General features: G+C 33.8%; 4 protein-coding genes across 6 annotated transcripts; 1 reads left to right on the top strand and 3 right to left on the bottom strand.

The window, feature by feature from the left end:
* Positions 1–169: 169 nt before the first annotated feature.
* On the bottom strand, positions 170–2,185 carry LOC105631260 (sugar transport protein 8). Its single transcript, XM_012213328.4, has 4 exons — positions 2,012–2,185; positions 1,590–1,909; positions 872–1,498; positions 170–766 (listed from the first exon to the last, which is right to left on the bottom strand). The coding sequence occupies exons 1-4, from the start codon at positions 2,139–2,141 to the stop codon at positions 323–325; spliced, it is 1,521 nt and encodes a 506-aa protein (XP_012068718.1). The 5' UTR covers positions 2,142–2,185; the 3' UTR covers positions 170–322.
* A 2,988-nt stretch (positions 2,186–5,173) lies between these two features.
* Positions 5,174–7,631, bottom strand: LOC105630715 (sugar transport protein 8). 2 transcript variants are annotated; one of them, XM_012212637.4, is made up of 4 exons: positions 7,313–7,631; positions 6,860–7,179; positions 6,134–6,760; positions 5,174–5,738 (listed from the first exon to the last, which is right to left on the bottom strand). In XM_012212637.4, exons 1-4 carry the CDS (start codon positions 7,449–7,451, stop codon positions 5,289–5,291), a joined length of 1,536 nt encoding a protein of 511 aa, XP_012068027.1. In that variant the 5' UTR covers positions 7,452–7,631; the 3' UTR covers positions 5,174–5,288. The 2 variants fall into 2 exon arrangements, with proteins under 2 accessions (XP_012068027.1, XP_037494447.1); XM_037638519.2 differs by having other exon boundaries at positions 6,134–6,549; positions 7,084–7,179; positions 7,313–7,630.
* Positions 7,632–8,928: 1,297 nt separating this feature from the next.
* On the bottom strand, positions 8,929–13,076 carry LOC105631251 (uncharacterized). The gene is made up of 5 exons (XM_020677943.3): positions 11,631–13,076; positions 10,664–11,568; positions 9,836–10,501; positions 9,612–9,749; positions 8,929–9,469 (listed from the first exon to the last, which is right to left on the bottom strand). Exons 1-5 carry the CDS (start codon positions 12,748–12,750, stop codon positions 9,188–9,190), a joined length of 3,111 nt encoding a protein of 1,036 aa, XP_020533602.1. The 5' UTR covers positions 12,751–13,076; the 3' UTR covers positions 8,929–9,187.
* A 2,226-nt stretch (positions 13,077–15,302) lies between these two features.
* Positions 15,303–21,578, top strand: LOC105630695 (ATP-dependent zinc metalloprotease FTSH 9, chloroplastic). 2 transcript variants are annotated; one of them, XR_002284030.2, is made up of 14 exons: positions 15,303–16,287; positions 16,892–16,957; positions 17,041–17,175; positions 17,305–17,370; positions 17,730–17,915; positions 18,009–18,095; positions 18,183–18,296; positions 18,398–18,522; positions 18,611–18,719; positions 19,507–19,632; positions 20,159–20,479; positions 20,557–20,680; positions 21,071–21,321; positions 21,454–21,578. XR_002284030.2 is itself a non-coding variant. In XM_012212597.4 (13 exons), the coding sequence occupies exons 1-13, from the start codon at positions 15,454–15,456 to the stop codon at positions 21,193–21,195; spliced, it is 2,418 nt and encodes an 805-aa protein (XP_012067987.1). In that variant the 5' UTR covers positions 15,303–15,453; the 3' UTR covers positions 21,196–21,578. The 2 variants fall into 2 exon arrangements, 1 of the variants encoding a protein (XP_012067987.1); XM_012212597.4 differs by having other exon boundaries at positions 21,071–21,578.
* Positions 21,579–21,644: the final 66 nt, after the last annotated feature.

Here is a 21,644-nt window from a genome sequence, read left to right as displayed (position 1 = left end):
TCAAGTCACGTGCCATAATTTTTCGGTTGTCAATATTTTCTAATGAAGAGATTTTTTTATGAATAAATAGTATTATTTTCTAATATTTTCTTAATTTTGGCACAAATGTTCTAATTATTAATTATAAATAAATATGTTCCATATGAGTAGCACGCCAAATACACATGCATTAATAAGAAATTTAACTCAATAATTAACAATAATAATAATAATAATAATAATACACTAAAATTGAACCTACAAGACTACTAAAATGGAAATCAATTGAAAACAATTATTCTTACCCTACAAAAAGAGAGAACAAGATATTATAAACACAACCTTATGGTTTTTCTAGGATTCTCTTTTGATCAGAATCCTTAAAATACCTTCTCCAGTACCAATGTTTCTTCCATACTCTTTCATTCATTTCATCAATTGGAACTCCTTTTGTTTCAGGAAGAAAGAAAATGGCAAAAAGACCCATCACAATTATCCAAGCAACAAAGAAGAAGAAGATCCCAGATCGCATATGGCAGAGCATAGTGAGGAAAGCTTGAGCAATTAGAAATGTGCAGAACATGTTCATACTGACAGCGAAGAAGAAACCAGCACTTCTTGTTTCCAAGGGGAAGATTTCACTTGGTATTAGCCATCCTAAAGGACCCCATGACCATGCAAAACCAGACACAAATATACATACCATCACCAGAACAAGAACAGCAGAATGCTTTGGCATTATGTTTGTAGATTTCAAATGCATATCTAGAGTCACTCCCATTACAGTCTGCAAGAAACAAAATCACATTAATACTGAACTTTTTTTGTCGAGCCTAGCCTCGGCTCATTTGCAGCGCTATTAACACAATATACTGAGAGTTGGTTGGTTTACCTGGGCAACGAGCATTTGAAGAACAGCTTCCAGCAGCAAAAATTTTCTTCCAAATTTATCAACACCAAAAACTGCAACCAATGTGCACACCACATTGATAGAGTCAGTAACTACAGCTGATAAAAGAGAAGCGTCACCTCCAAACCCCATAGTCTGAAACAAAACTGGTGCATAAAACATCACCACATTGATGCCTGTAAACTGCTGAAAGATCTGAAGAATTGTTCCACAGACAAGTTGTCCTCTATTAGACCGATTCATGAGATTTCTAAATGGGTTTTTAACTTGTCTAGCTAACACAATAGCATTTAAAATTTCTATGTATTCTTCATCAACATTATCAACACCTCTAATCTTTTTTAGAACACTTATACCCTTTTCATTCTTTCCTCGCTCGATTAAGCTTGTTGGGGTTTCTGATATAGCAAGAGAGCCAATAAAGAGAATTATAGCAGGAACTGCAGCTCCACCTAGAGAAACTCTCCAACCGTGTGGATGCAACTTTGAGGTAAAATAGTTAATGACATTTGCTATCAAAATTCCTACTGTGATTAGCAATTGAAAACATATATTAAGGCCTCCCCTATATTTTGCTGGTGCAATTTCTGATATGAACAATGGCACTGCCTGCATGGATTAGTTTTCGTATGTTAAGAAATTATTGAAAGGAAGAAAATGCTTGTACAAATGTATATATATTCTTTGAATTTTCTTATACCTGATTACCAAACCCAACTCCAGCACCGAGAAAAAGCCTTCCGGCAATCAACATACCGAGTTTTTGAGCAACGGCATTCAAGATAGCTCCGATGAGAAAGAAGACTGAAGCAATCTGAATGGTGGGTTTCCGGCCCCATATCTTGCAAACAAAAGAAGCTAAAAAGCTGGATAAAATGGCAGCTAGGTAAAGTGAAGAAGTAAATAGCTGAAGATATTGGTTATCGTATTTGCAATAGTTGTCTTCTCTTGCTTTGTGTTTCTTGATATAAACTGTTGGAAAGAACTTCTCCAAGAAATCATCCATGGAAGTTACTCCTCCTATCACCATTAACATCAAGAAAATTCATAATCTATTAAATCCCAAATGCTATAATCAAGATTTGAAATGATATAGTAAACAAAAAATAATGGTCATAATACCAGAAATGCCAATATCATAGCCAAACATGAGACCACCAAATGCTGCAATGATGCTGCAAATAACAACCTGTCCGGTGAGCTTAGCCGGAAGGTCTTTGCCACCGCCGGATTCTACCATGATTCCAGGCATGGTTGCAGCTTTTACTTTGATCGGAGTTTGTCTTCGGATTATACACGTATTTATATATATATATATAGTTAGAGCCAGCTTGGAGGTACAATTAAAAAATCCCAAATTTCAGATATTATCAATATCTTGATAGCCTACTGAAATCTCTCTTCTCAGGCGATCCCAAATTCTTTGGAACTTACCCTTTTAGTTTGGATAATTTCGTTATACTCGGATATTGTAGTAGGCAGGTCTTATCCATTGTATTACATATCACCTTCTGTTCAATAGCTTATCAACAAATCTTTCTTGCTTTTTGGGTAAAAACAGTTTCAATTTAAAAAAAAAAAAAATCTTAGGCCTGTTTGTTATAGTTTTTGGTGTTTATTTTTTATCTTTGTTTTTTTATTTTATGTTATTTGAAATTATTTTTTTACCTACAATTATTTTGCTTTTTCTCTTCATTCATAATATGAAAAATTACTCTAATTTATCATATACATATATATAAATATAATCTATTTACAATTTTCAATATATCAAATTTATCATGTACATTGATGATCAAAAAAAAAAAATATATCATGTATATTAAATTTATTATTTTTATTAGTTATTGATAATTGATAATTTAATTAATTATAATAAAAAAGTTCCTAATTTAATATCAAAATAATAATATTATACTTCAAATTTTAAATTTCAAAGTGCATTAATACTGTGTAAATGGTTTAAATAAAAAAGTTACATTAAATTTAGATAAATAGTATGAGTGATTTAAATAAATAAATCATATTAAATTGATATAATAGAGAAAATAATGTAAAAAGAGTAGAGAATTTTCAATACCGATGAAATTAATATTCCAGTAATTTAAATAAATAAATTATGTTAGATTTATATAGACATAGAGAAGATAATAAGATAAACTCTATAATAAAAATAAAATAAATTCTAGAATAAAGGAGATATATTCTAAAAAAGGAAATATAAAGTGAAAACTAAATTTCGAAAATAACAAATTTATAGTTTTGTAAAACTTGTTTTTCTCCAAAAAGTTAGAAAAGAAAATTTAAATAATTGTTTTTTACAAACCACCTATGTTCAGACTTTGATACCAAGGATAGCAAGAATCACCTAATCCGACTTAAAATTTAGTCATAGTTGAGGTATTTCTTCCCTTCCTACAGGTGTGTTTAGTAGAGATCGAACCCGAGAGCTTTACACACATGTTCAGTCTATATTATCAATTGAACCAAAACCCGTAAGTAAATTTAAATAATTTTAAACAAACATATATATATATATATATATACTTGAAAAATATATTTAGCCTAACTGTATGTAGCCAGCACAATTTATGTATTGTTAGCGTCCGACATAACTATATCTATATCAATATCAATTTACAATGCCTCCACTAAGGTGAAGATCCTAGCTTGGCCCCCTCTATCAGTCAGCACATTTTAAGAAATGGTTGGAGAGAATAAAGGGTATACTCTCCATCTTCGTATGAAAAATAATGAACTAACCCCTTGCAAATTGCATTTCTTAGCATGAGACTTGAACACTCAAGTGTGTGGATGTCTTATTATTCGAGTCACTCTTTCCGCTGTGAATCACTCTTTTTAGATTACAATATCAAACTTAATAGAGTTTCAATATTACTTCCCATTCCCATACGAGCAAGATTTGCAAATTTGCAATATCACACTTAATAGGTCTTGTTTGGTATTTATAAACGAAAATATTTTTTTCACACTTATGAATTTAATTTTATGAAATTTAACATAACTAAATTAAGTTATATAAATTCAAGTTATCTCATGCCAAACAAGGACATAAAGAGAAATAGGAAGAAGAATATAATTGGAAATCAATTGCACGTATCCTTTCAAGCAGAAACTGTAAGCCATTTACAATTTGATTATTTTCTAACAATTAGACAGAAAATGAAAAAAAAAAAAAAAAGAGAGAGAGAGAGAAAAGACACAATTAAAGAATGACAACAATAAATTTTTATTCAATTGTATTCTCTTAGGGCTAATTACATCATTGGTGTTTAAACTTTTCAATTTTTACTATTTTGGTGTTTGAATGGAAAAATTTTGTAATCAATTGTCTAATGGTAAAAGATTTTACCAATCATATGTCTTTTGGCACACGTGACGTGCCAGATTTCACGGCTGGCGCAATATGAGACACACCTTTTAACACATCAATAGATCATGTGTAATGTAGACTTCCAAATCATCATGTCACGTGCATTTCACATGTCGTTTAATACTAAATAAAAATACTCTTTTGCCCTTATTAACAATTAATTTAACCTCTCTCTCTATCCTCGCCCTTTCCGATCAAAATAAGAACCTCATATCTCTTTCACATCACCAAACCCTCACGCTTTATTCATCAATTTAGCCATTTACCTCCATAAAACACCATTCCCAATCATAAAAGTAACTAAATGTATACACGTCACATCTTCTCCCACAACTATCGATCAATATGGCTCCAAAGAAAAAAAATCAAAAATAAAGGAAGCAGGGCCAAGCCAACAACACAACAGATCTTGCTTGGGATTTGGATCGGGATGAGAAATTATCAATTTAACAGCCCTATTTTCTTTTATGGATTTTGTTCATATTAAAATTGAGAGATGAACATTGGGATCGATTATTTTGTTTTTGGGCTTTAAACATCTTGTATATATAGGGAATTTCAAATCTGACATAATTTCTTGATGATTTGAATTTTGGTTGGATAGTGAATCTTGAAAATTAGTCAAAGATTATCTGAATGTTTAGGAAATTTCTGCAATTTGTTTGGAAAGAAAATTAATTTTAGGCTATGTTTTGTTTGGAAAGAGAAGTAAATATGTTAAGTCGATCATACGAGGGCAATAATGTCTTTTTAAGATTAAATGGTACGTTGAGTACATGTGACCGGTTGATTTTATGAAATGGCAGATCATATACTGATGTGGCAAATGGTGGATCCCGTTTTGATCCAAATGTCAAGTTCAGCCTGCCACATGCAAAAAAAAAAAAATCTGTTTGAAAAGTTTTTTGAACATTAGACAATTGATCAGAAAATTTTTCAGTTCAAACACCAATATAGCAAAAATCAAAAAGTTCGGACACTAATCATACAATTAACCCTTTTATCTTAGAGTTTTTCCTGTCCCTTGCTACCACCACCATCATAGTCATTGTAGTATCTCTTCCAAAACCAATGTTTCTTCCATACCCTATCGATCATTTCATCAATTGGGACTCCTTTTGTCTCAGGCAGTAGAAAAACTGTAAAAAGGGCCATCACACCGAGCCAGAAGGCGAAGAAGAAGAATATCCCAGCTCGCATATGGCACAGCATGGTTAGGAATGATTGTGCTATGAGTAATGTGCAGAACATGTTCATACTAACAGTAATGAACAAAGCAGAACTTCGAGTCTCCACCGGAAAGGATTCACTAGGAATTAACCAGCCAAGGGGACCCCATGACCAAGCAAAACCAGCCAAGAATATACAAATCAATACAATCACTATTAAACAATAATGTCTTGGCACAACATTTGTAGATTTCAAGTGCTCTGCTAGAATTCCCCCGATCGCACACTGTAAGGGATAAAAAACCATGATTGGAGTTAGTAATGCTAAACAATAACTAGGGACAGAAATCTGATTTGATAGTCAGAATTGGCCATTAGTAAAATTCTTAATAATTAATGGCTTCGCAGCCATATTGTAGGCAAGTCAGTTGGTTGAGACTAGGGCTGTAAACGAATAAACGAGTAAAGTCGATTCGAGCTTTCAGTTGTTCAGTTTGGTTTGTGAATGCTGATAAAAGCTTGAGCTCGATTCAAGCTCAGCTCGTTTAAAGACATGAGACAAAAGTCTAATAGCCATAGAAAAATAACAGAATCAGCATGTCAGTGTGTCACTGTCATGGCAAACATTCTTCATAACCTATTCAGGTTAATTTTATAGAACGTCCAACATTGCTAGCTTACCTGAGAAATGAGCATCTGAATAGCAGCTTGTGCAAGCAATACCCTTCTTCCAAATCTATCCACAATAAACATAGCAACCACAGTACCTAATGGTTTGACAGTATTAGCCACAACAGCAGCTAACAACGATGCATCATCTCCGAACCCCATAGTCAGAAAGAGCACAGGCGCATAAAACATGACTGCAGTGACGCCTGTGACTTGCTGGAAGAATTGCGTAAGTGAACCACAAATAAGCTGAGGCCTATTATACCGACTCATGAGATTCCTAAAAGGGTGTTTAATTTGTTTAGCAAATTCAACAGCATTTGAAATTTCAGCAAACTCTTTTTCAACATCATCAACACCTCTAATCTTCTTAAGTGTAGACAACCCTTTTTCCATCTTCCCTCTTTCTATAAGACTTGTTGGAGTCTCTACAATTATCATTGAGCCAACAAAAAGAATTAAACTAGGCCCAGCAGCACCACCCAAAGATAGCCTCCAACCATATGGATGCAACTTTGAAGTACCATAATTGATAATATTTGCAATCAAAATTCCAAATGTGACGAACAACTGAAAACAGATGTTAAGACCACCCCTATATCTTGTAGGAGCTATTTCTGATATAAACAATGGAACTGCCTGCATTGCCATTTTCTCAAACACTTAATATAATAGGTAACAAAAACATTTTCTAACATAACATCAATTACATAAAGAAACGTTGTTTATTTTATTCACCTGGTTCCCAAATCCAACTCCAGCACCAATAAACATCCTTCCAGCAATCAACATTGCAAGATTTTGAGCAAAAGCATTCAGTACAGCACCAATAAGATATAAAACAGAGGCAATTTGGATAGTGGGTTTTCTACCACATTTCTTGTTAACAATTGAAGCAAAAAAACTAGACACAATAGCTGAAATATATATAGAAGAATTGAAAAGTTGAAGATATTGATTACTGTATTTGCAGTAATTATCTGCCTTTGCTTGATGTTTCTTGATATAAACAGTAGGGAAGAATTTCTTCAAGAAATCATCCATTGATGTTACTCCTCCTAGTAACAATAATACCCATATATATAAAAAAAAGATTGTATCTTTTGTGTCTCAAGATTCAAAGATATAACATTAAAAGAAAACAAAATTAAAGAAAGATCGTTACAGAGTTTATATACACGACAATATTACCAGAAATGCCAATATCATATCCAAACATGAGACCGCCACAAGCTGCAATTATTGTACAAACAAAGACGTGCCTGGTGAGCTTGCCGGGGAAGCCCTGAGGACCACCACCGGCTTCTGCCGTGATTACGCTGCCGCCCATGGTGGAATTCTTGGTTTTTTTATAAAGAAAGACTTCGGATCAAATAAATTCTGTCACACCTCAGTTCATTTCTTGCATCTTTTGTTTGGTTTAGTGACTTTTAGCTGCTGTCTCTGGCTTCTCTTTTTTCTGCAAGTCCAACAACACTTGCTTAAATTAGAAGAGATACATATAGTCAAAGAATCATGTGGCAACTAATGGGAATTTAATTGAATATTTATCTTTTGTCTTTTTTCTTTTTGAACAATTTACATTATCTAAATAGTATATCTTCTTGATATTCAAAATCCTAATGATCCCTAAAATATCTCAAATTATGTATAATTTTTTTTAAGAAAAATGGATATATATTAGTAAAATATTACTTTATATCCATTTCTCTCACCACTACTCGAGTTCGATGCATTCTATATGGTGTTTTAAATCGGGAGGTCAGCACTTAATTGGTGGTCTGAACTAATAGAAACAATGATTAACGTATCTAGTAGTCCATTGTTTAATATTAAAAAAAAAATTAATTTAAATAAATATATACAATAAAGAACCTTTTTCTACAAAAACGAAGGGTTAATTTTTTTTTTTTTTTGAGCTAAACACGTTATAATATATCCAGCCAGAAACTATCTTATTATTATTATTATTATTATTATTATTCATCCACTCATTTATACGGATGGAACTAATCTCTCATAATAATAATGATTATTGATAAAATTCATTATTATAAGATAAATTTTTTTATTTTTTTATTCTATCCTTATTTAATGTGCACTTAATATTAATAAATAATAACATCAATATTAGTCAATTCCATAATTTTAATTGGCTTGATTTTTACATTAAAAAATTAAATTTTATTTAGTTTTAAAAATAATCTAGTATGAACCATTTAATTAAATTAAAAAATTATATAGATCATTTAAAAATTAATTTAAGAATATATTAAAAAACTAAATAAAATTTAATTTAACGATATTATTACTCCAGGAGTAATTACTAATTAGATAAAAAATTTTATCCTCAAAATGATAATGATAAAATCTTAATCCTTAGCAAATCTAACAGTAAAACTCAGTTAACCTTATCACAATTCATTAGTTATCTAGCTGACGTGGCATATTATTACTACTGGGTCAATGATTAGGTCGGATAATTTGCCTCGTCAAATGGAATCACGACAAAGCAAAATAATAATAATAATAATAATAATAAGGGTAATGAAGTATATAGACTAATAAAGTATTAGTGGGTTGATAAACAACCTCGATGTTTATAATTTCTATAAGGGTAAAAACACAAACTCTGATTGTCTGAAAGCTTACTGCGAGTTTCAAAAACATTTACGTACTACAACCAAAAGAAGATTAACATTGGACTTGTAGGTTCAGGTGAAGTCATTTCCATGGATCATAGGGAAGATAACATTTTGTCATGGAAAGATTAGAGGGCCAGGAAAAAAAAAGAAAAGATCAGTACTATGTCAAAATTTTGATATGATAACCCATATATAGAAACAATGAGACAAATAGTTTATCAAAGTTTCAATTTTAGTGATGGTAAAACTCACTAAAACCTATAAGAACTTTTTATTTCTAAGTAAATATACAAAGCTCTATTAATTTGGCATGTTAAGAAAAAATTTGATTTTTAACTTTCTCTTCAGTCAGCTTGACGCATCTGCCTTTTCTTTTTGTTCTTAAAAAAAATGAAAATCCAAAAATGCTTTCCATTGCTTCTCATTGCGCCTCAGTTTTTCCGTCACTTGCTTCTGATATGGGAGCCTTAATCTCATCATCAATGATTGTGTGATCTGCTATGTTATTTGAACTTTTACTTTCTTCTTCTACCTGCAAGTTTCTTGATTCTGCCTCAGTATCTTCGATGGATCTTGAAGTTTGTTCATTAGTATCTGTATTTTTGTCTAATCTTTGAGACTCACTTTCACCATCTATAACAAGCTCAAAGTTCTCTTTAATGGTCATTTCATCGGCTACTGCATTGTTAATGGATGTAGATTTCTGCAAAAGAGTTCGTTTTCCTGTCAAATGTCAATACAAAACAGTTGCTTTGCATGCATATATAATATTAGAGCAAAAGTAAAACAGTAAACTTTTACCTCTCCTTTTTCTAATGGAAACAGACCGAAATATATAGTAATACCTCTTCATTATTGATTGATGTCTGCAATTCACCATTTATGGTTTTTGCAGATTTTAGATCCTCCATTTTGGGTTCTCCATCATTAAGCTGCATGGGTTCATTTCTAATGAATATTTCTTCTGTTTTATTTGAAGTTTCCTGTTAATAGAATGAGAAAAAAACAAGTTCGGTTATCTTATCTGAATGAGAATTTCTAATCTCTTACACGTGTGAACTCTACTGACCTCAGATTTTTCAGACTTGCTACTAATAGATGGTTGATCTGTTAAGTGCTGTGCATTTTGACGAGGTGGGAGTGGAGGTAGATTTTCTAGTTCTTGTTCATCCAACAACTTATTTCTCACTCCATCCAACAATTTATTTCTCACTATTGTCTCCTCCATATCAAATTCTGTTGCTTCTAATATTCCACTGAGATCTGAAAATGTTTTTTCTAAAGGATTCCTGGCTGGTAAAATAGACGTAGGAGATGAAGGAGAACTTGAATTAGTAAAAACTTGTTCTTCAACTGTCAATTCCAGTTGTGTTCCTGATGTAGAAACTTCAACTTCTCTTGAGTTTTCTTTCCCTTCTTCACTGTTCTTATATTCTGAAGTACTTTCCTCAGCTCGTTTCGACAGGTCTACTAAGACTTCTTGTTCAATATATTTTTCAATTCTAGCATCTATGTCTTCAATTGCTTTCCTGTTTTCATCTAGCTTAACTACTGGGTCATCATGAATGTTAGCTTCCTCTACTGACTGATCAAGAATATTCAATGACTTCCTTTCAGTATTCTGGCTAGATTCTGATTTTTCTTCGACTGATTTCGCGCTTCCCAGTTCATCAATTTCATTTACAGCAACATCCCCATTATAACTCATGCTCACTTCCTCTTCAGATTTTGGTTCCTGCTTGACATCCGAAAGTTAACATTGTTAAACCCAATAGAGAATGAATTAATTTTCACTATCCAGGAAGGATCCAGGCATTTTTGTATTCACTATATCTGCAAATAGATAAAAGTTAAGCATAACAAAGTAATTATAAATTTGCTGCTATAACACATTTACCTTTGGCTGCTGCAAATCTCCTTCATGAGGTTTGTTAGTTCTTTCCATCAAATTTTCTGGTAGAGTTTCTTGACCTTCATTTTCTACAGGATTGGAGATCTTATTATCAGAAACAATTGTATGATTTTGACCCTCCTGAGCTAATGCAGTTCTTGAAGTTGATGCAATTTTAATATCCTCATTTACTTTTGGTGCATAAGGTGAGTTACCCCACATTTCATCACTTCCAGAAGTAATTTCCTTCTCTACATCCCCGTCGTAAGTCAAAGACCCTCCATCATTAGATGAAGCTGATCCATCTCCTGTAACTGGAGGTGAACCAATTTCTGATACCTCAACTTGCATATCGGAAGCTATGGAATTAGTAGGAGTATGCCAAGGTCCATTGTTAGTGTAAAGTAAATGATTCTCTATTCGTGACCTGTCAATTGTAGCAGGGCTAGCAGCATAAGAGTTTTGTTCATGTGTACTTCTTGCTTTAGGAATCGGACAAGGAGTCGAATTGGGTGAAGGAGTGTGGATCAACACTTCAGGAAATCTAAATAATACAGGAGGTGGGATTGTTAAAGATTCAGGTTTTCTTGGTCTTATGACCTGATCGCTATCAGAAGATGAGCCTGATTCATTTTTTTCATTTGTACCCAGTTCAGTATTGCTTTCTATCCCTAAACTTACAGTCACTTCTTTAGCATTATCTATATTTTCATCTTTCATTTCTATTCTACTAGTTTCAGCTTCTCCATCTTTCTCTTCAGGTTGGTTTGTAGTTGTACCTTTGCTTGAAGATTCACCTTCTGCCACAAGATCAGTGACACTTAAATTACGTTGCAAAGTACCTTCTTCTCCGCCTTGAGAGCCTTTTTCAGAGAGTAAATTATCCACTAGCAAGTCCTTTCCTCCTTTACCTGCAAAATGTTCATTAATTTGTGATGGGAACAAAAAGAAAAGGAAAATATATCGTCTTCACCTGGCTGCTGCTGCCTTCTAAATCTGTTGTTTGCTGTAAAATTAGTGGGATCCAGCGGAAAAGAAGGTCCTAAACTAAAGCTCTCATGCCTGCAGAAGATCAAATCCTTTTGAAGAGGTGCCATGAATTCTTGTTGGAAACTATCTGCTGAGAGATCGGGCTTTTCTTCAAATTGATCATATGGAAGGTCAAATGGGTTTCGAGTGGGTAACAAAACAGAAGGTGCTGAACCAGGACCTTGCTCATCAGGATTATCAGGAACATCAAAAGGGTTTCCTCTTGAGACAAAAACAGGAGCAACTGGAATTGAAGCATAAAAATCTGAACTAATTAGTATCTTTTCAGTTTGCATTTTGAATAACTTTCTTACTTTTCTTCTTGCAATTAAACTTTCCAATCTTTTGTTTCTTTCTAATTCAGAAATTCCCAGATCCATTAAATTCTTTTGATCATCTTCATTCCATTCCACAGCTTTATTTCCAGCTTCTTTTGTCTCTCCTTCTTCATCGTCGGAACTTACTGAGTTTTCCAACTCCGTCTCACCACCAACACCACCATCAAATTTTGCTGCTTGCTCTTCTAACCCATTTAAGGAAATAAAATCAGAATTTGACCCTTTATTAAATTCTGCAATATTTTCACCAATTGACACATTTCGCGAAACACTACAGGAAGAAGAAGCCTTTTTCTCCTCTTTGATTCCTTCATTAGGATTTGTTGTTGAAGAAACAATTTTCTTTTCTTGCATAATTGTTTCTGTTGCTTCCAATTCTTTCTTCTGTTCCTTAACATTTCTACGCATACAAGATTTATCATCTTTATTGACTATAAGATCAGAAGCTTTAGGTTCAGATATAACAGATGACATTGCACGATCCTTCTTGAGATCATTTTGGATTTTTGAACGTTGAAATCGGATAAAAAGAGCAGTGCAGGCAATCAATGGAGAAGAGTAAATAAAGAAAATGAAAATTTTAGGAAGAAAAAAATACAGAGAAAACAAGAACAGAAATAAACTTGAAACAAATGGATGCTTTTGTACAAATATAATGCAAATGTTTATAGAAAGTTTAAGAACTCTCCATATAAAAGCTTGAATGTTCTTTACCTCAACACCCATTTTTAATTTTAAATTTGTCTGCAACAATCTATAAAGAACAAGAAAATATTTAAATTTCTTCACATATTGGCATTTAATTTTTCAAGCATTCTTGTTAAAAAGTGGCTGAGAATCAAATTTTAAAAATGGCCAGAACAAGAGGGGAAAAAAAAAATTGTGGGTTATAACATGATTTTGAGACAGCAACTGAAATGTGCACAGAAGAAGATGACAAGAGAGGGCAGTTTTACCCAGAAAAGAAGTCCAGCAAAAATCTGTGATTTGTTGTCAATAGAATTGGAAATGGAGTTTCATTTTTAGAAAATTTTTTTGTTTGGTTGGGAGCTATGTGAGATCCTTCTATTTAGGAATTGCACTTGCTATTTTTATAGATATCGGATAAAATAGAAAACAGGTATATATCTTCTTGGCAGTTGTTATTGCTGCAGAGTATTTGATTTGTGAAATTTTTTTTAGTAATAAGAGATTTTTATTAAGACCTAAAGTTTCAAAAATTAATTTAAATAACCGGATTCGGGTCCGACTAATCCGAATTTGCGTCGCATAGGCGCACAAAGGGACTCCATACCAGGACTCGAACTCGAGATCTCTAGTTAAGAAAGAAAGGATATCTACTATTCTATCTCACCACTCGAAGGTTTAAAGTAAATTATTTTATGATAAGAGATTTTTATTAAAATTTAAAATTTAGAAGTTTATTTGAATAATGTTAATTTAATGATGATTTAGGCTCTGTTTGTTTCTATAAAATAACTTGCAGGAAAATATTTTTCACAATTTTCCGTTGGTTGGGGCGTTCAAAAAAATAAGCCAATGAAAAATATATTCCTGGTGAAAGGAAAATTTAAGTTATTTTTTTAAGGAAAATAACTTTTCGTTTTTCGGACATTGATAAATCTTATAAATAATATTTTTTTTAATTTATTAATTATCATAGTCATTACCACCAGTTACCATTTACCATCGTCACCAACGGCTACCACCATCGGCTATCACCACTGGCGACCGCCGGCTTTCATAACTTACATTTTTAAATTATAAAGTTATGCATGAAAACCATAGCATTTAATTAGCAAAGATGATCCTTTTGCTTCTTAATTGAAATGTTGTTAAGTATTTAATTTCAATTTATTTAATCATTCAATTATTAGAAAAATAATGAATTTTTTAAGTTATATTATTATTTTTTTATATGGACTAATATCTTATACTATTTATTAGTATTAGAAAAAAAAAATATATATATATATAGAAAGAGGGGGCGAAGCCAAGAACTAAGACAAGAGGTTAATAATATTTTTTTCCCTCTTGTATATATTATGCAACGCCCCAAAACCTTGTAATATATTCCAAATAATTAATGAAATTAAGTTAAGGTTAACAATTATAATTAATTCTTAAAATTTAATAAGCAGACTCCCGCGATGCACGTGGATGTGTAATATATATTTTATTATTTGAGGTATTAGATTTATGTATTTAGTAAATCTTTAAGGAATCAAAATATGAGAATGATAAAGATTTTTGATATTGTAATATATCGGAAGAATGAATGAGAGTTTTTAATTTTTTATTATTTATTTTTAAGTTGATTGGATATATATAGTAGACTTTAAAGACACAATACGGTGACTGAAATTTTGTGTCTCTAATTTAATTTCTATTTATTAAATTCAAATTTAACTGGTTAAATGATGTTTTATGCATTACTTGGGGAAAATTTATAGCATCTGAAGAGGAATTTTGCATAGCGAGGCCTGCATATTGCAGTTGTCTCTATCCTATCCATGTTCTTATGTCATTCCATTCTTGCATATTACCATCTCTTGCTTTACAGAAATCCAAGTGACTGAAGCAAGTGAAAATCTTTTAGAATATATGTGAAGTAACTCAGAAGAATTATTAAATTAGTCTTGCCAAGTAGCAAGTTTTGAAAGTAAAAATCAAGTTCTTGGCCGGCCTTTCTCTTTTCGAGAGCAAGCAGAGTTAATCAGATTCATTGTGGATCGTTAAAACGGATATAAGTCTGAACACTTCGCGTAAGTAATAAAAAAATAAAAATAAAATTGTTAAATTGTTAAACAGATAACGTTTTTAAATTAATCGTTAGACTCTATGCTCCTTCGGTTATTTTTTGGGACTTCAAAGTAAAAGTCAATGTAAATTTAGAAGGTAAAAAGAGAGAGCATAGATTTGGACAAAATTACAAAACTAGATAATTACAGCCCAGCAGCTACAACCCGAATATGGACAAAAATGGGCTTATTTTTTAATCGCTTCAAACCACAAACTGAGCCCAATAAAATCCAAGCGTATGTGTGGCGATTGTCGCGCCAAGCCACCGATTGAAATCACCCCTGAACCTGACAATCTTATGACACGTGTCACCTTTAAAACCTCAGAACACATATTCCAAGATGCACCTTAACGCACACAATGATCCCTCATTCACTAACCAAGCGACATCTGATAACGATGACAAGAGAGAGAAATTATCCAATACAAATCCCAAAATGGAAAACCGATGGTTAATCATACCATCCCGGTTTTCTTTCAAATCCAACGGCTCACGTTGACTGGTAATCATCTTCTTCTCCTCCATTGTCTGAACTCTAAAAATCACTTAATACAAAGAATAACCTATAAATAAAAACAGTTTTTCATTTTCTTTTTCTATTCTGGTTATGTAACGACGAGAAAATCATGTCATCGATGATTGAAACTCTAAGGCCGATAACGCATACAAAATTTCACTGTTCTAATGGTTTCTCCTTCTTGCGCTGCAAGTCTAGGGTTTTTCTCCACCACAATTCTCATCGTTTTGTTCCGAATCCGGCGTCGTTTTCTCCAGTAGTTCTCCCCAAAACCCTAGGCAATAATAAAGGATCGAGTCTTTGGAACCAGAAGATAAGAGAGTATAGAATTTTAGCTAATTGTCAAGATAGTGATTCAACGGCCAGTCCAAGCGAGAACAGAAGCGAAAGCGAAGGGCAAAAAGTGAGTAACAATCCGCCAAATTCAGGGCCTAAACAGAGGAAAGGGAAAAGTCAATGGTGGTGGTCAAAGAAACAAAGCTGGAAATGGCAACCGTTGATTCAAGCGCAAGAGATTGGTGTTTTGCTTTTGCAATTAGGGATTGTTATGTTTGTTATGCGGTTGCTCCGGCCTGGTATACCTTTACCCGGGTCGGAGCCAAGACAACCGACGACTTTTATTAGTGTGCCGTATAGTGAGTTTTTGAGCAAGATTAATAGTAATCAAGTGCAGAAAGTGGAGGTTGATGGTGTACATATTATGTTCAAATTGAAAAATGAAGTGGTTAACAGTTATCAGGAGAGTAGTAACAGTGAAGTAGTTAATAGTAAGTTTCAGGATTCGGAGTCCTTGTTGAGGAGTGTTGCGCCTACTACTAAGAGGATTGTTTATACAACTACTAGGCCTACTGATATTAAGACTCCTTATGAGAAAATGCTTGATAATCAGGTTGAGTTTGGATCGCCTGATAAGAGGTCTGGTGGATTCTTCAACTCCGCTTTGGTGAGTTTTGTTCGGTTTTATGATTTCAAGAAGCTGAAGTGGCAGTAATTAGTGTAAATTCATTATCTTTATTTACTTTTGTGCTTCTTTAATATTATGGGAAGCTGGTAGTTTGCATTGTTTAATCAAGCATGGGTTTCATATAGTAATTGAATGTTCAGTTACATTATTAGATAGACTACCAAGGTGATAAAGAACAATGATTTAGTGCATACTGAATCTCAGCTTTGGCTACTTTGATTGCCTAGGAGGTACTAGTCTATCGTTTGAATGATCCTATAGTTTCAAATCATATCTTAACTGGAGTGTTCTACTCGCGTGCTGTTGGCATGATCTGCCAATGTGTAGTTTCAGGGCTTTGACTTTATCTCCTACTGAAGTCTCTCTCATGTGTATGCTAAACATGTATGCTCATTTATTATCTTAACTCTTGGTTTGGGGTTCGATACACACATTCTAAATGGCGTAATAAACTGAATGTACATGTTTATGTCTCAGTTGATAATCAGTTGGAAGGATTAAATAGGTTACTTTTTTGAAGTTATAAGTTGTGTAATCCAGAGTTTTATGATGTTATGGATTTATGATTTCATTTTATGTGCAGATAGCTTTGTTCTATGTGGCTGTGCTTGCAGGGCTTCTTCACCGTTTCCCTGTTAGCTTTTCTCAGGTGCAAACTATTCTACTTTTTGCTTCACCTTGAAGCTTATGCTATTAAGTAATGTACTGACTTGATACATGTCTGTTGTGCAGCATACGGCTGGTCAAATTAGGAACCGCAAGTCTGGGGGCTCTAGAGGTGCAAAAGTGTCTGAGCAAGGAGAAACAATTACTTTTGCTGATGTTGCTGGAGTAGATGAGGCTAAAGAAGAGCTGGAAGAGATTGTGGTATGGTAGTCTTAGCCATTTGTGTTGCTCCTACTGAATCATGGTTTCTCATGGGATCTCTCAACCTCTTTCCACTAATTAAGAAATGGTCTTTGTTTACTAATTAGGAAATTATCTTTCTCTGCCCAGGAATTTCTTAGGAATCCAGACAGGTATATAAGGCTTGGTGCTCGGCCTCCTCGAGGTGTTCTCTTGGTAAGCATTCAAAACTTAGCTACAATTGTATTGTCGAGAGCCTTTTTTTTCTGAAATTCATTAATTTCTGCTGTCAACAGTTCCACAACTGCCATATCCATGTTCGTAGCCGGCAATCTCCATCTTTTTTGTGCTAAATACATTTATATTTTCTTTATGCTAGATTCATATATAATTACAGTGTATGTACTGTGCCACAGGATGTTGACCTGCATACTTCATGTTCTTGTTACTCGGTTCCAATTTAACTGCTTGTTTTCTGATGAGTGTTGATTCTGTTAGATTATATAATTGTTTACTAGATTCTGGAGGATAGATATGGAGAAATGTTGGATATAACATTTTTGTCTATCATACAGGTGGGTCTTCCTGGGACTGGTAAGACTCTTCTTGCAAAGGCTGTTGCTGGAGAAGCTGAAGTGCCATTTATTAGTTGTTCTGCAAGTGAATTTGTAGAGTTGTATGTTGGCATGGGTGCCTCCCGTGTAAGAGATCTATTTGCCCGGGCAAAGAAGGAGGCACCATCAATAATATTTATTGATGAGGTAAGATGGTAAGATTACAGGAATGGTTCCTAAGTTCGGTTGCAATGTCCAGAGCTAGGCATTCTCAATATCAGCCATATTTTGTTCGTGCAGATAGATGCTGTGGCCAAGAGCCGTGATGGAAAATTTCGCATTGTTAGCAATGATGAACGGGAGCAAACTTTGAATCAATTGCTCACTGTAAACTCCCTTGTTCTTTTGCCTTTTCATTTTGATTTACAATAGCTCTGTCAATATGAAGTTAAGCTGTTATTAAATGTATTGCAGGAAATGGATGGGTTTGATAGCAATTCTGCTGTGATTGTTCTTGGTGCAACAAATAGATCAGATGTCTTAGATCCTGCACTTCGCCGACCAGGAAGATTTGATCGTGTTGTTATGGTCAGTACATGGCTTATTCACATTTTAGAAAGTTCAAGATTGGCTATATAAGCAAGTTTCACTTAATAATGTCTCAGAAGCTTGTTTCACATGGTCTTTAGGTGGAAACGCCTGATAGGAGTGGGAGAGAAGCCATTTTAAAAGTGCATGTTTCCAAGAAAGAACTTCCTCTTGCAGACAATGTTGACCTTAGTGACATTGCATCTATGACCACTGGTTTTACTGGGTAATTTTCCCCCTGATTAATTGATTTTCTATCTCTGTTTCCTGCTGACATTTCTGATATGACTTTTTCCATTTGTTTTATTTTGCAGCGCTGATCTTGCAAATCTGGTAAATGAAGCTGCTTTATTGGCAGGGAGGAAAAACAAAATAGTAGTGGAGAAAGTCGATTTCATTCATGCAGTCGAGCGATCAATAGCTGTAACTCTCTCTCTTTATCTCTCCCTCTCTCATTTTCTCTGTATGGCATGGAGATGAGAATTGGCTTTATCCTGCTTTAATGTATCCATTGATTTTTCTTTTTCATACGATTTTGTTCCTTCTTTTTTATCTGTACTTTTTTTTTTTTTTTGAAGCATTGGCTGATACTTATCAACCAGGACTATTAATTCTCACAAATGGCCCTCAAACTTACATATTTAATTTAAGGCTTGATTCTGGAATGATATGTTATTTAGGCTTGTTTTTAAGCATGTGCATTATCTTCATCAATATGGATGTTAGCTCTTGATGTGATGATCCATTCAATCCATGTTGTTGGTTCCTTGTTGCTTGTTTGTCTTGAATATAAAATTTATTCTAAGCAATTACGTTGTTTGCCACTGACCTTCCTTATGTTTGTTGAATATGACACACTCTCATTTTAATGCATATCTCTTTCTATTAATGGGCTTTTAATTGATTGCTCTTTTTGTCCCAACCTCAATGAAATTAGGCATAAGATGTCTACTACATTTCCTTCTCTTCTAGGGAGTGGGAGAGTTTGAGGGAGGTAGGAAATTGCCTCACTTCACATTCAAAGATTGTTGGCTTCTTTCTACCAATTTTGATATGCAGCATGGATATGCAGGCTAGATTGTCTTGTATATGGGAGACATAGTTATTCTTCCTATTTAGAAATTAAAAAAAAAAAAATCCCCACCTTCCTCCTTAGTGAGATTTCAGTTAAATGTTGAACTTAACCAAATTATTGTTTATCATATCGTAGGGCATAGAGAAAAAGACTGCCAAGTTACAAGGAAGTGAGAAAGCTGTGGTTGCACGTCATGAGGCTGGTCATGCAGTTGTAGGCACTGCTGTTGCTAATCTCCTTCCTGGACAACCACGAGTTGAGGTAAAAATAAAATCATGGGAGCAATTTTATTTTATTTTTCTTAGTTCCTATTTCTGTTAGTGCCTTCAATTAAATTCAGGAAATGGTGAAGTTATTTCCATTCAAGGTATAATATGCCAAATGAAGTCTGCATTTATATCATTTGTGCTCAAGGGGGAATGAGTTGAGGCCCAAATAAAATTATAGTAAATTTAATAAGTGTAGCATGTATGGCCACATAGTGAGATGCATATATGCAGAAGCTTGAGGGATGCAAATGCATTAAGTTGCAATTGCACAGTATGTCTGGCATATGCGAACATATCGAATTTCAACAATCTGATTAACTGCCTTTTTTCACAAAGAAAAAAACAAGGATGTTTAAAACTGGTTTGATATTATGAATAATGAGAATGATAAAATGATGTTTTAGACATGCTGTACGGAATTTTGTGTGGCCTTAGAATTTGTGACATATAAACTTTGCCATTTATATAGTTGCATAGCATGGATATACAATAATAATAACCCATATTTATGTCATCAGAAGTTGAGCATATTACCAAGATCAGGAGGAGCATTGGGCTTTACTTATACACCTCCAACAAATGAGGACAGATATTTGCTCTTCATTGATGAATTACGTGGTCGCTTGGTTACTCTTCTTGGAGGACGTGCAGCAGAAGAAGTTGCATATTCTGGTCGTGTATCAACAGGTGCACTGGATGATATAAGACGAGCTACTGACATGGCATACAAGGCAGTAGCAGAATATGGTCTTAATCAGACAATAGGACCCATATCTCTAGCAACACTTTCTGGAGGTGGGATGGATGACTATGGAGCTGCTCCATGGGGAAGGGATCAGGTTCTTTGTTTTTTCGAAAGTTCATTTAGTTCTTCCTACAATGGTCTACTCAAAGACTGACACAGCTGATATAACAGGGCCATCTTGTTGATCTTGTTCAAAGAGAGGTGAAAGCATTGTTGCAATCTTCCCTGGAGGTAGCACTTTCAGTTATTCGTGCTAATCCTACTGTCTTGGAAGGGCTTGGTGCCCATCTGGAAGGTAATATATTGCTTTTAGGTATTGGTGTTGATTTTTTTACAGTATTGTATCAATAAACTCCAACTTATTCATTAATCGATGATTTCTTTCAAGAAGTTAGTTGTGCCAATGCCATTAAAAGGAGATATTTTAAAATTTGCTCACTGCTTGACTTGTATGGTGTATTGCTTTTGCTTCTTGTGTCATATAAGATAGAATGGTTGTGATTATTAGAGTTAGATGCTAGGTCTTTGCTATTCATGTGTCCTTATCTCTGCTCCATAAGCAAATGAGCTCGAAGAGGTTGATGAAAATATATCCCCATATTAAGTTCTTATATTGAATTGATTTAAGTTTTATTGTCCTTGTCAATTTGTGCCCTGCTTTAACACTATTTATTTATTGGTTCAGAGAATGAGAAAGTAGAAGGTGAGGAATTGCAGGAGTGGTTAAAATTGGTGGTTGCTCCAAAAGAGCTTTCAATCTTTGTTAAAGGCAAGCAAGAGTCCCTTCTCCCAATGCAGGCTGGCTTTTGATAGCAATGTTTGCACATTCAGTGTGCCGATGTTGAGCAAAATGCGGAATTAGCCTGTAGCTCTTCATGCCCACACAACGTTGTGGTTGGCGTAGCCTCACCTTATAAAATTGTAAATTTCACTGAGGTAAATTTTTGCTCATTTTGATATTAACAGCCTAAAACTACAAAAAGTCAGGGGGAAAGAGCTGATGATTTTACTTCTTCCAAAGCCTTATCAGGTCTGTTGCCATCTCAACATTACCTTTGATTCCTACAGGTTGGTCTGTGAAGTTGTTCTATATTGGCGATAGAGTCGGTACAGTTTTCCATTGTTGGCATTTGTAACTGTTTATTCAGCTGTATACATGATTATTTAAGTGAAATATATAGTATTTTAGATAATATTGGTTTCCAAAAGGTGTTGTGCAAACAAACATTGTGCATATTGTCACAGGAATATTACATTGT

The sequence above is a fragment of the Jatropha curcas genome, chromosome 5 (assembly GCF_041381405.1).
Source record: "Jatropha curcas cultivar XTBG-Jc1 chromosome 5, XTBG_Jcur_1.0, whole genome shotgun sequence".
Taxonomy (NCBI): domain Eukaryota; kingdom Viridiplantae; phylum Streptophyta; class Magnoliopsida; order Malpighiales; family Euphorbiaceae; genus Jatropha; species Jatropha curcas.
This window is presented reverse-complemented; position numbering and strand designations above follow the sequence as displayed.

What these genes read in the sequence shown, in the direction of transcription:
- LOC105631251 (XM_020677943.3), bottom strand. Translation starts at nt 12,750, where the DNA reads ATGGGTGTTGAGGTAAAGAACATTCAAGCTTTTATATGGAGAGTTCTT. An exon ending in TAGAAGGCAGCAGCAGCCAG is followed by an intron (nt 11,569 to 11,630) that starts GTGAAGACGATA and finishes AACATTTTGCAG; the next exon opens with GTAAAGGAGGAAAGGACTTG. An exon ending in GCAAGTCTGAAAAATCTGAG is followed by an intron (nt 9,750 to 9,835) that starts GTCAGTAGAGTT and finishes TTCTATTAACAG; the next exon opens with GAAACTTCAAATAAAACAGA.
- LOC105631260 (XM_012213328.4), bottom strand. Translation starts at nt 2,141, where the DNA reads ATGCCTGGAATCATGGTAGAATCCGGCGGTGGCAAAGACCTTCCGGCT. An exon ending in GAGTTGGGTTTGGTAATCAG is followed by an intron (nt 1,499 to 1,589) that starts GTATAAGAAAAT and finishes TAATCCATGCAG; the next exon opens with GCAGTGCCATTGTTCATATC. An exon ending in TTCAAATGCTCGTTGCCCAG is followed by an intron (nt 767 to 871) that starts GTAAACCAACCA and finishes TGTTTCTTGCAG; the next exon opens with ACTGTAATGGGAGTGACTCT.
- LOC105630715 (XM_012212637.4), bottom strand. Translation starts at nt 7,451, where the DNA reads ATGGGCGGCAGCGTAATCACGGCAGAAGCCGGTGGTGGTCCTCAGGGC. An exon ending in GAGTTGGATTTGGGAACCAG is followed by an intron (nt 6,761 to 6,859) that starts GTGAATAAAATA and finishes ATGGCAATGCAG; the next exon opens with GCAGTTCCATTGTTTATATC. An exon ending in TTCAGATGCTCATTTCTCAG is followed by an intron (nt 5,739 to 6,133) that starts GTAAGCTAGCAA and finishes TATCCCTTACAG; the next exon opens with TGTGCGATCGGGGGAATTCT.
- LOC105630695 (XM_012212597.4), top strand. Translation starts at nt 15,454, where the DNA reads ATGTCATCGATGATTGAAACTCTAAGGCCGATAACGCATACAAAATTT. An exon ending in CAGTCGAGCGATCAATAGCT is followed by an intron (nt 18,720 to 19,506) that starts GTAACTCTCTCT and finishes ATCATATCGTAG; the next exon opens with GGCATAGAGAAAAAGACTGC. An exon ending in CTGGACAACCACGAGTTGAG is followed by an intron (nt 19,633 to 20,158) that starts GTAAAAATAAAA and finishes TTATGTCATCAG; the next exon opens with AAGTTGAGCATATTACCAAG.